A 13,826-nucleotide genomic window follows, 5' to 3' on the forward strand; every position below is an offset into this window, starting at 1 on the left:
GGGGGTGCGGGTTATGGCAGAAATGATATTGCAGCTTCTGATTTGTCAAACTTGGCAAGCAAACTCTTTACAAGACCCTTTTTGGGGCGCTTGCCATGGTCGACATCGCACGAGATTTGGCTCCTTTTTCTTAGACTCCCACCGCTACTGAGAACCAGAAGCCCAGATCCAGGCGGGCCTCAGGGCCTCTATAGCGCCCCCTAACTCATTGTGATTTTGGCCTCCCGCATTAAGGTGCCTGGTTGCCATGTAGTTTGTAGTAGTGGCATGCCATTTGGTACGCATATGTATCTCACTAAGCCGGACAAAAATGTAATGCCAATGCATTAGCCACGCCCAACAGGAAGTAAGGTAATTTCACCTTTGTGCGAAATGCATGGCCACGAAAACGGCGCAACTCCTCCTAGACCGTTCATAGGAATGTCACCAAAATTGATACACATCATCTACAGACATGGCTGACAAAAGTTCCTAAATACGTTTCACGTAGAATAAACCGTTCAGAAGTTATACGTCAATCAATTTTCAATGCAAAATTTTACATGCTTAAAAATTCATAACATATCTTCAAATTGCTCAAAACTGCTCATACTTCACACGCAAATCACTCATTGGGCATCTGACATGTTACCCAATTTCTGTGATATTTCGCCACTGGGGGCGCTATTTTTGGGCAAAAAATCCAATCTTTCCTCAAATTTGGTCAAACTTCACGGCCACCCTCTTACTACCTCCCATGTCATGTATACCACATTTTGGGAATTTACGTCCATGGGGGGTGCTGTTTTTGGCCAACGCAATTGCTCCAAAACAGGTTTTTGGTAAATAATTCCATAATGCTTCTCCTTCACACCACTACCTTGTGATAGTACGTTGCTGTTGTAGACACTTATTTTTCCAACTCATAATCGCTCATGTGCAGCATAGCGCCACCTACTGACATGGGAGAAACCAAAAAATTTATTCTTCAAAAATCAATATCTCATCTTCTATTTTCTCAATCTTGGTCAAACTTGATACGCACACTCTTAACAGGTCACCTAACATATTTGCCAAATTTTGTGAACTTTTGCCACTGGGGGCACTGTTTTCAGGCAACAATTTATATCTCGGCTTCTGATTGGTCAAACTTGATCAAACTTTACAAAACAACTCTTCATAGGTCCCTTGACATGTATACCAAATTTGGTGAACTTTCACCACTGGGGGCGCTCATTGCGCTGTAGCAGTTGCAGGAGAGGTGTTTACAATCATGAGGCACCAGGAGTATGTTGTTTTGGTTGCCTTAAACACACATGACTTGTGGGGAATGGGTAGGCAGTCGGGAGCAAGTGTTGTAGCGTTACATACAGACTAATAGATGTCTAACAGAAGACAATCCTATGTAGCTATAGCTTGGTGACTGATGAGGTCAATACATTAATTTGGTTGGGAAGCCATGGCATAAAATGTTCTGTCCATGACAACATCTCAGCGCACCGTGTACTCTGTGTCCAATTCTGTGCTTTGTCACCATTGTGGGAGTAATGTCTCTTGCCAAAGAAGCTGTGGAAGGTATTTTGCGGGGACGCATGCCACCGCCCCCCTTGGCCGCTGGCGCGAGGGCCCGTCGAGGCCGCTTGCGGCTTTAATATTCCAATTGGCCTCTGTTAGTGTTCCTACTTTTGACCACTAGGTGCAATAATAACTAAGACAAATGGCGCAGTGAGCATGTGCTCCATGATTGCGCAACACAGGGATCACCAAACTTTTTTCTCTGGGGGCCACATTGTCGTTCCTGACTGTGATGGGGGGCCGGGGTCGGGTCAGCTATAACAACATAGAGTTGTATGACCCAGACAAATATGACCACCTCATTGTGTAGTAGAGATTACTAGCCTGGCACAGCCATCCCCACTACTATATTCACACTACTACGTATATCAACACTTGATTCCTGGCACATATTTGTTTATCTTTACTAGTGGTTTGCAAAAGTAGTAATCGAGTCTTCACACTTTTTAATTTGAAATACCACAGATATTCCATTTATTTATTTTCTAATGAAAATAACATCAAAGCTGTCAAGGTAAGAAACATCTGCCTAGTTGAGGTGATTGACACTGGCAAAGGTGAGTGGAAAATTATAAATTGTAGGTAGGCCTGTTGATATTATTAATAATATTAATAATAAGTGTGCAGCACTTAATAAAGGTCAAATAAATAGGCCTATAAAATAAATACATTAAAAAAAAAGTGAAATTATAATATGAGCAATAGATCACAGCAGTTGTGCTGTGTCCTGCACGTCATTGCTCTCATCCATGGCCAAAGCAAAAAACTCGAATTCTGATGCTCTCTCATTCAGCTGGTCATACATGTTGTCCCCCAAATCTTCGGTTCGCCTGGTCATAGAGTAGTAGGTGCAGAGAGACTCACCGCGTTGAGCGCATCCTTCTTGTCGGGACACACCTCCTCGGCCACAGCAAGCATGCATACTTTAACAAAGTCCCCATCAGTAAACAGCTTTCCATGGGTAGCTAGTAGGTGAGCTACCTTATAGCTAGCTCGGACAGCAGCCTGGTTGATCTGGGTTTGGCGAAGGAATACAGTCTGTTGTGCAGCCAGTCCGCATTTCATCCTCCAAATCCTGTCCTCTCATTTGCCCTCGCAAACTAGCATACTCTTTGTCGCAGGTTTCGTAGTGACGATGCAGATTATATTCTTTGAAAACCGACACACTTTCTTTACATACAAGACAAACTGCACGGTCCTTACACTGAACGAAAAAATAACCGGTGGTCCACTGTTCTTTAAAAACTCTGCACTCTCTGTCAACTTTTCGCTGACCGCTAGCCATTTTGCTGTCCTGAACACTGACCGTTCTCTGCGTGTGCGCTGCCTGTCACTGCTTGATCGCGAGCATATGACGAAAATTCGGAAAACATGAATAGTTCATTTTATAACTAAATATCAATTTTAATTGATAAAATCAACAAAATACAAGATGCAGACATGTTATTATTTGCCAAAAAGCAATTAAAAAAAAAAAAAAATAGGCCATGACCACTTTTGGGAATTGCCTCATAGGGCCGGAGTTGGCCCACGGGCCGTAGTTTGATGACTCCAGCGTAACGCAAGGTCTTCAGTCTCAGCTGCAGAGGACCCGATTCCACTGGCTTAAGCAGCGCATCTCGGTCTCCAATCAACTATTAAAGTCATGCCTCCTGTTTGGCTGGAATGATAGCCTGCTGCTCCCTATCCCTTTGCAGATTGGACCGAAAACCCCTGGTGTAACCTTTAAAAAGGCGAGCATATCAATGGAGCATCAGTTTACTGCAGTGTTGTAGTCAAGTCACTAAACCTCGAGTCCAGAGTGTTCAAGTCTGTCATTTATATAAAAAAAAAAAAAAAAAAAGGTGAGTCGACTATTGATCGGAGTCAAGTCCGAGAACAAGGCTCCAACCACACCATTTGACAGTGGCCGTTTTAGCGCCATTAGCGTTACTTTGTTCCTGAAGATGACGTATGAACAAGTGAATGTGCATTTTCTTTATCAGGGAGTGCAAAGTATCCTGTCAGAGATGGTTGGGAGACGGATGTAAGGGCAGAAGGTGTGTTTATTAATAAAAGTAAAACGACAGGTAAACAATCCATAACGGCAGGCAAAATCATAAAATGGTGAAACAGGCAATAGGTCGAGCAAGGCACAAACAGGCTATCATAGACTCCGCAGAATCAAAGACGAGAAACAGGAAATCAGGGATCAGGAAACCAAAGAAGGAAATAAGGCTCCGTAATGTGTCAGCAACACAACTCAATACTTCACAAAGTAAGTGTGTTCTCACAGTTTTTATATAGGTGCGCTGATGGTGCCTTAATCCTGTGCAGGTGCGAGTCGTTTACGGCGTGCGCACACTGTCCGGAGCGTGCCCAAGAGTCTATCTGATGCACATGCCAAGGCGCGCAGGTGTGACATTCTTGCACAAAATTAGTACAAAAATTAATGTAGATATAAATATCTTATGCCAAATTATTATGGTATGTTACAAAAAATAAAGAAAAAATCCGAGTCCTTGTCTCCAATTTACCTAATGCACAAGTCCAAGTCATCAGTGCTCAAGTCCAAGTCGAGTCACGAGTCCTTAAAATTAGGGCACGAGTTGGACTCGAGTACTACAAGCCTGGTTTGCTGGGTAATCTGTCCACTAACAATATCTGGACACTCAAAAGAGGTAATTAGTATTTAACAAGAATTTTTAAAAATGTAGAGTTATGAATGAGTACATCATGAAAATTGACATTTGGCTGATATATACATGCTGGGGTTCTACGCTTCCTGCCCCAATGGACGAGACGCCACTGCACACCACCATTAAAACTAACATAAGCACAAGACATATTACTTTAACTCTATGAGAGAAGAATTGAACAATGCCATGCACACAAGCTTAACCTGGTTTCATTTCAAAAACATTAATTTGAATTTCAATTTATTTATTTGAATTTTACTACCAGTGTTGATCAGGTAACAACCCAATAACATCCAGAGAAACTCATTTTCATAGGTTAATTTACACAATGGGAAAGCAACACACACTACCAGCATATGGATAGTCCCAGGTTTGTATTGGTTCTGGTAAAGCAATGGAGAAAAACCTGAAAGCAATGAGGAGAGAAGAGATTCTGATAGACCTAGTAAAGCTTCTCCTTTCCTTAGAATTATCAGTGCCAGTTGCTTTGAATTTGGTGGTTAGCTAGTTATGTTGAATCAGATAACACACAAACATCCTCAACACCTTCATCAAAATTGCAACTGCATGGTCCCCCAACCACACCCTGTTCTTGTTTGGCTACGTTTACACTAGACCGTATCTGTCTCGTTTTCTTCGTGGATGCACTGTCCGTTTACATTAAACCGCCTGGAAACGCTTGGAAACGGGAATCCGCCAGCGTCCACGTATTCAATCCAGATCGTGTCAGCTCCGGTGCTGTGTAAACATTCAAAATACGCGGATACGCTGTGCTGAGCTCTAGCTGGCGTCTCATTGGACAACGTCACTGTGACATCCACCTTCCTGATTCGCTGGCGTTGGTCATGTGACGCCATTAAAGAGTATAAAAGTATGAAAATACTGCAAATACTGATGCAAATACTGCCCATTGTGTAGTTATGATTGTCTTTAGGCTTGCCATCCTTCCACTTGCAAGTAGTAAGTGATATGCGCTGGGATCTCACACACAGCGGCTCAGTCCCGAATCGTGGCTTGTGCACTTCACTCGCGTGCTGTGTGAGCTGCGCAGGGCCGGAGTGCGCACCCTCCAGAGGGCACTCGCTGTTCAGGGCGGAGTGATTTGGAGTGCAGGATGCCTGCGGAGCCGAGCGTATCCGTGTATTGGCGTTGCTGTGTGCACGGCTAACGGTTTTAGTGTAAACGCGAATCGTTTTAAGAACGTTAATCTGATGATCCGCTGATTCGACGTAATGTAAACATAGCCTTTGTGTGTGTGGGAAGTTACTGTTCCAACATTAGTCCATTATGAACAATAACACATCTTTAGGTAATAACTGTTTAGGTATTCACACAGCGCTTATTAAAGAACTGAAGCCATTTTTAAACTTGCTTTATTTCTTAATTAACGTGTTATTCAATTACTTTTTCGGTTTTAGCAACCTTATATCGTGACTCGTATTGGCAACTAACTGCAATTAAATATTATACTTATCGGCCTATTTGGTTTTTAGCCATGTTGAATTTAGTTTGGTTGGTCCATGGCAGGCATCACTTATACGCGCGATCTTCATGAGACTTGTGCGAGACTTCGAAACGTGAAGTGTCAGCCAGGTTTCAGTGCACCATTTTGAAAACTGTTTTCCAAATTAAATATTGCACAAAAATGAGTTTAAATGATGTTTACTGCCTACTTTTTGCAAACTTTCCTGACTGCTATCAAAACAAACAAAACTTCCGGCTTGATGACATCAGCATTAGAAAGAGGGCGTGTGTCTTTTGACAACATTGGCAGATGTTGGTCACTTTGATTTCCACTGTATGTTTTCAGGGCTCGAAATTCGCGGTGGTCCGGTCGCCCGAGGCGACTTAATTTTTCATTTGGCGGGTAATTCCTGTCACTAGCCAGCTCGGCTGGCTAGTTGAAAATAAAATATATACAGTACGAAGCGAAGATTCAGACACACCATCAACTAAAGCCGCCACGTGCCGTGTCTGTGTTAATCGATGTGTTTATCGGCAGGACAGAAAATACCAAAGAATTCCGAATCATATCTTGTACGAGTCAGGATGTCGGTTTTTCACTACTGCGCATGCATATAACGCATCTCATTGAATATTGCAGTAATCAGTATTGGACCAGGTGGGTGGAGCACAGAAGCACGGCAGGCCAGAACTGAGTTCTCAATGAACTATTTATTGCTAGCTTTTCAGCCTTTTATCACTTCCCAGCCGCACGCATGCACACACACGTGTTCTGGTTGGGGAGCGAGAGCTCCCTTTCTCTGCTCTCCGCTCCTTTTAAAAGGGCGTGGTCACTGGGGAAGACACACAAACAGGTTAATCCCCATCAGGTGCAATGATTCCACCACTTACCTTCCCTGACTCCGCCCTCCATTCACAGACCAACACTTGGCCACGCCCTCGCTGCCACGTCACGTTATCAAATTCAATAGATGTGGCCACATTATTGCCCATTTAAACACGTGTTTTTGTTGTTGTTTACATCTACATCTGCCAAAGCTACGTTGCGATGTGGAATTTTCTGAAAGGTGTACAGAAACCGCCAGAGACGGGGACAAAGCGACCTCGGTCTGAAGAGGAGAAACGACAAAGGACTTATAAGCAAACATGGGAGCAGGGTAGGCCTTGGCTGCGATACGATTTTTATGGAATAATTAATTTTTTTCAAGTTGATTCCTAGTCAATATGAAGCTCCTAATACTCTCTCATAAATGGTTAAATACAGAAAGCATGTTGGACATATTTTGGGTGCTATAGTCATGATAGTAAATATATTTGCTTTCAATACTCATACACCAAGCTACCAAGTTTCCCAATATATTATTATTTGTTGATTATATTATGGTGCTCTGTGTTGTTCTCATTTATGTATTTAACAACAGTATCAAAATACTCGGGTCTTGAAATAAATGCACAATAGTCATGAACAATGGTAACTACTCTCTTTTGCGTTATTTTTGACAGAAGTAAAATTCATACATGAACAAATTTTGGCTAGTTGATTTTCTGTTTGGCTAGTTACTTTGGAAGGTAACTAATCCAGCTGGCTGGTGAAAAAAAAAAAAAAATTTCGAGCCCTGGTTTTACTTCCGTCCTACGATGTCTCGCACAGATCTCAACAAATCTTGTTTATGGCCATTGCTTTGACATATGGAATGATATTACATAGCATATTTCAAACACTCAACTTGCTATAGCAGTGACAAAATAGCTATCAAAAATGCATTCCTATATTTAATAAAATGAGAAATAGAATTTTGATTTTTTTTTTATTGCCTTCAGTTCTCCTTTAAAAGGGCAGGAAGTCCTGAGTACAGGTTGTTATCAGAAACCTGTTAGGGGCAAGAATGATAAAACAGGCAGTCTGGTTCTGCAAGAGGTGAGAGCTGAAAAATTAGGTGGGGCTCCAGAAAATTCAGTGCAAACAGTTTCCCCAAGTGCCTCATCTCATCATCTCATTATCTCTAGCCACTTTTATCCTGTTCTACAGGGTCGCAGGCAAGCTGGAGCCGATCCCAGCTGACTACGGGCGAAAGGCGGGGTACACCCTGGACAAGTCGCCAGGTCATCACAGGGCTGACACAGACAACCATTCACACTCACATTCACACCTCTGGTCAATTTAGAGTCACCAGTTAACCTAATCTGCATGTCTTTGGACTGTGGGGGAAAACGGAGCACCCGGAGGAAACCCACGCAGACACAGGGAGAACATGCAAACTCCGCACAGAAAGGCCCTCGCTGGCCACGGGGCTCGAACCTGGACCTTCTTACTGTGAGGCAACAGCGCTAACCACTACACCACCGTGCCGCCGTTCCCCGAGTGTGAGAATCAAAATAACATCCATTGCAGACCTGTGGCACTTTATATAACCTATGGGTTTTGAAAACAATCTACTTCTGTTTCAGGAGACAATGTAACAAAAGACCAAACCATGGCTTCTCTAGAGCAAAAAAAAAAAAGCCAACTAGAATACAATTATACATAAAATTATACACACACCAGCTGCACAGTATACACTGACAAGTCTGCAATATGCAGATAAGCATTGAACAACCCGTTTTTTTTTTTTTAAACACAAGCATCAAGTCCTAGTAAATCACAAAGGTAGCACAATCAACAAGAACACAGTTTTCTGTGTAAACAGACCAATGTCCATTCCTCACGATTATTATCATTTTCAAGAGATTTTTTTTTATTGAGGCCATTTTCTACTGACTTTGCTTTCTCAACAACCACCCAGATCTGTTACACTGATATATGCTGCTGCATTTTCTTTATTTCCTGCCAATAGTGGCTTTCACAAAACATGTCAACTTCCCTACTGTTAAGACTCATCATGTAACTGCTGTTTGCTCAATACATACGTTCTCAAAGGGCTTCCTGTAATGCTCCAACTCATTTAAAAAAAAAAAAACCTTTTCCTGCTAGACTTTACTACGTATTAAATCTAAAAAGTTAGTTCCCCTTCACTTGAACAAGTGTATATTCAAACACAGTTGTTCTGGCCATGCTGTAAAATCACACTGCAGGGAATAGGTCAGGTAAAGACTTAAAACAACAAAATTTAATTCCTTCAGTTTTCTGAACTGACAAGAGCACAAACTAAAACATCAGACAGATCAAGTCTGAGGTTTTACTTTTTCTACAAATCTAACAGCTATAAAGAAATGCAATTAATTTTCCTTTAATACAAAAACAATTTGCTTTTATTGACTTCATAATTACTTGCAAAATAAATAAAAAAAGTAGTGCCATCAAGTGCTTCAAAAGTAAATAAAAATGAATTGATGCTTGATGGCTCATGGGTCCACATACAGGAAATGGCATGGTTCATGCCTGAGATCTAAAAAATGCATACATCATTGCCAAGCAACTAGGAATTTGTAGTTTAAAATGGTATTCAATTAAATTGTAAAGCATAGTCACAAAAATAGCCACAAATGTTTGAAAACTTATTGCAATACAGTCCAGCCCGACTTAAATATTTTGTTGCTCCAGCATCATCACAAACATTGGCACTCCACAGGGATGCGTCCTCAGCCCCATCCTCTACACTCTGTTCACCCATGACTGCGTCACCTCCCACAAGGACATCATCCTGAAGTTCGCGGACGACACCACAGTGATGGGACGCATCACTGGCGATGACTAAACGGCCTACAGGAGGGAGGTGGCCAGTCTGGTGTCATGGTGTGAGGATAGCAACCTCACCCTCAACACGGACAAGATGAAGGAGATGATAGTGGACATGAGGAAGGAGAGGAAACCTCATCGGCCACTGTTCATCCAGGAGCTTGAGGTGGAGAGGGTGAGCAGCTTCAAATACCTGGGTGTTCACATGGACACTCAACACCACACAGCTGGTTAGGAAGGCTCAACAGCAACTGTACTTTCTGAGGAGGCTGAGGAAATTTGGTATGTCACCCAAGATCCTCAGGAACTTCTACAGCTGCGTGATTGAGAGCATCCTGACCAACTGCATCATTGTGTGGTGCGGTAGCACTACAGCAATGGACCGCAAACGCCTGCAAAGGGTGCTGAAGACTGCTGAGAGGATCACCAAAACTCCACTGCCCTCTCTGCAGAGCATCTACCACCGCGGAGTCCACAGGAGAGCTGCCTCCATCCTCAAAGACCCCACCCACCCCCAGCACAGACTGTTCACACTCCTACCCTCAGGCCAGAGGTACAGAAGTGTGAAATGTAAAACTGTCAGACTAAGGCCCTGTCCACACAGCAACGGATTCAGGTGAATCTGATAAAACTGTTTATCGTTTCGGCCTGGCGTCCACACGGCACCAGTGTTTTGGGTGCCCCAAAACAAAATCTTTTGAGAACAGGTTCCAGAGTGAAAAAATCCGGCAACGGCGCCGTTACGAAGTCGTCTGGATGAGTAGAACGGATTTGTTTATGATGACGTCACAACCAGATGACTGTCAGTGCTTCACGCCGGGTAGAAGTGTAACGAACTCGATGCGAGTTGTCAACAAATCCTATAACTTGGTTCATGAAACGCGCTTACAAAATATTTTCACTGTGAATATTTATTGTGTAATGGTGCAAAGTGAGAGAGAGAGTGTGAGAGAATAGCCCTTAGGGCAGTCTCTTTAGTCCAAACACTGCGGAAGCAGTGCCAAACCGCGCACCGCCTGTGCGCTTTCCAAAAACAAAAAACAATCCCGCCAGCAAAAATAGAAAAAAAAAAAAAAAAGGAGCGATCTCACCTCTTCAGATGTTGGTTTAAGTCCGACAATACATTCCTCAAAAAGGGTGTAGAAGAACAAAGTAATCCATCAACGTGTAGCATTCAATTTATTCAGGACCATTAAAGAATTCTGGAGGATATCAGAATGTTGGCATACCGGCTTCCATCTACCCCCATTCATTCCTCTTTCCACGTCTTTCGTTTTACGCTACTGATTAATAATCAAAACTTTATGTGGCTAATGCTACAGAAGAAGGGGTTTATGCGCATGCGTCTACTTCTATTGTTCTGGTGTCTCCGATGGGACCGTCTTACAGCGCAAGTAGAGGTGTGGCACGTGTATTGCATCATTTTCAGCAAGCGTTGCGTTGCCATATGGACCTGATATTTTACTGATCCATTGCCCATGTGGACGCGATATTTTAAAAAAATAATAATCTCGTTGCCGTTGTCGTGTGGATGTAGCCTAAAGAACTCTCTCTTTCCTACCGCCATCAGACTCCTGAACAGCTGACAAGAGTCTATAACCATGGACTACCTCCCTGTAAACTGTCCTTGATTGTTTACATTTGTCTGCATATTACTGCTCTTTTTGCTGCCGTTCCTTGACATCTGGTTAAATTGTTTGCACATTACTGCCATTTTGCTGCTGTTTCCTTGACCGGTTACATTGTTTGCACATTCACACATTACTGCCCTTCTGCTGCTACGTCGGCTCATTGCCTTATTTTTGTATTACACTACCTATTTTGCACTACATTTACCTTTATTTTTTCCTATACTGGGTGTTTTTGTTGCTTTTTGCTTTTGTGCTATATTGCCTTTTTCTTCTTCCGCCTATTTATTTATTTGTAATTGGCATTCACGGTGGACAGCAAACTAAGAATTTCATTGTGCAAGTGGACATGTCCTAACTGTGCATATGACAAACACTTTGAACTTGAATACACCTAATCTAACTAATCAAACAATTAACATTGCCTTCTCATTTCATGTGGGTGTATTAGTGCAGGAAAAACCTCCAGTCGTGCAGGGCAGACGTAATGCAGAACCAGGGTATAAAACCACCACATCATTTGTTCATTTTCAGTAAGCCATTTATTCAGGGGGTAACACAGAGGTGCAGCGGTTAATATCACCTCACAGCAAGAATTTCTACACAGCAAGGGTTCTAACCCGCTGGTTGACTGAGGCCTTTCTGTGTGGAGTCTGCATGTTCTCCAGGGGCTCTGGTTTCCTCCCACAGTCCAAAAACATGCAGATTAAGCCAACTGGCTATTCTAAGTTGCCCATAGGTGTGAATGCGAGTTGTTGTTCGTCTCAGTGTTTGTCCTATGACAGACTGGCAACCTGCCCAGGGTGTACCCCACCTCTCACCCAAAGTCAGCAGGGTGACACTGATGGATAAGCGGATGGATGGACATGGAGCCTACTCTGGGAGGCCAACACTAGATGTGAGGTGGGCATACCCATTTACATTAAGGTGTAGTCAATTCATCTAAGGGCCAGAAGTGGGTGGAAACCCATTAGGCACATGCTCGTAGTATGTGTCAAAGAAAACATTTATGCCTACCCTCCCTCCCCATACAAGACTATAATTCTTCAGAATTAGACGCCAAAAAACAATGTTCATTTTAAGTAGTGATAATAGAAGTATCTATTCTTCCTTCACATGTTCAGAGATGCAAGCTCAAAAGTAGGCCATGTTCACAGGCCGGTTTTTCCACATAGGCTACTTTACAATGTTTCCAAATTATACAACACTCCACGTTTATAACTAACGTTATATATGACTGAAATTAGAATCATCAGATCAACTGGAAATGTCCGTCAACTTTTAAAATAAACCGACCCAGCTACTGACAATAACCAGTCTTTTAAGATACTGGACATCATCATCAACTCCGTGACACTCCTAACTTATTTTCTGGAAGAGCGTTTATTACAGGCAACTCGGGAACACCCGAAACAAACCCTGTACTAAACAGGTTCTGAGTAATCGGTCATCTCTCGACTTCAGTAACCTTGTAATCCTCAAACATTAGCAGCGTCGTATTAGCACAGCAAAGTTAGCTGAACTTGTGTTGATACGCTATAGCTATTAAGCTCATTGCCAACATGTTGATTTATGAGCCCTTTATGTCTAATCAGTCTAGTAAATCCCATTCAAAACTCGGAAACGGCTGGTTAAATTCTCTGCATTTGGTTGTTTATAGGCACTTTAGCGTTGATACTCTCTAGCTAATGCTAGCTACTTAGTGAATATATGTAAGTGGTTGATGTGCAAACGTGAACCTTTTTCATTTAAGATAAATAAATAAATTAAACTGGGACATAAGACCCGGCCTCGAGTAATGTCGTTAACAAGCCAGGGCCAGCTACCCACTTGGGCGAACTATCTCGAAAGCTAAGTAGCCAAACTAGCCACTGAGGTCATAAACTCGCCGCTTTATTTAGCTAGCTAACGCTAACTAGCCTGCTACTATCAAAAAGTGCGACGTGACGTCAAGGAATGAGTACGTGTCTCTTTTCAAACAGGTACAACTACGGAGCCTAAAGAGCGTCGAAAATAAAAACAATACTTACGCTTTATCAACCAGTTCTCTAACTTTCCACATATTCAACATCTTAACTCAATGGATTAAGGCTTTCTGTCGCGGTAACACACGTCTTCCAGCCCTTTTAATCCAATAGTTGTGAAAACCCAGCTGTCGCGAAACCAAAACCTTCAACTCTCCAAACTAGTTTCAGGCTGCGCGAGTGTCAGTGGGCCGGCCAGGTTACCCCGGTGATGTGTCTGCAACGTCACTTGCGTGCATTGCGTAAAGTACGGGAGTAGTTATTCATCCATGTTGAATGAGAAGATTGTACATGGGAGAGTTTGACCAAATTATTTCTCATATTATATGGTACAGGTTTAGAATTGCGAAAGGAAACTTAATCTTATTCGGCCATATTTTAGATTTGCCCAGTGATTTCGCTATCGAATAGCGGAATTAAACTAGATTATTCAATTAACAATATGATAATGGAATAAATGGTTTAATAGTTGATTTCATAGACGTTATTTAATAATAACTAACAGTGTTTTCACATAGTCCTTTTCAACACTCAATTCTCTTAGACTGGGCTTCACCAACAAAGATAAACGTGGATTAAAGTTTATTAATCAACTATTCTGATTTAGCTCCACAGTAACTAGAATCAATTTCATTTAGATAGTAATTTAGATCTGAATAAAATCTAGAACCGGAGCAATTCTGGTTGCTTATCATGATGAATTCACCAGAACATGTTTCTTGAGAAAAGTTTTCCTGCAAACGATCTTCCACATGCTGTTCTTTTGAAAATGTGATCACCTCAGCTGCAAGATTAAAATTCC

The 13,826-nt window shown here is 42.2% G+C and overlaps 1 protein-coding gene across 2 annotated transcripts in view; it reads right to left on the minus strand.

Moving 5' to 3' along the window:
- Positions 1–13,191, minus strand: part of clint1a (clathrin interactor 1a) — a 79,496-nt gene extending 66,305 nt beyond the window's left edge. For both annotated transcript variants that reach the window (XM_060927555.1, XM_060927554.1), the window contains exon 1: positions 13,031–13,191. In XM_060927555.1, coding sequence (XP_060783538.1) covers positions 13,031–13,071 — 41 coding nt within the window. In that variant the 5' untranslated portion in view covers positions 13,072–13,191. The remainder of the gene's footprint in view (positions 1–13,030) is intronic.
- Positions 13,192–13,826: the final 635 nt, after the last annotated feature.

Source organism: Neoarius graeffei, chromosome 8 (assembly GCF_027579695.1).
Source record: "Neoarius graeffei isolate fNeoGra1 chromosome 8, fNeoGra1.pri, whole genome shotgun sequence".
NCBI classification, from domain to species: Eukaryota; Metazoa; Chordata; class Actinopteri; order Siluriformes; family Ariidae; genus Neoarius; species Neoarius graeffei.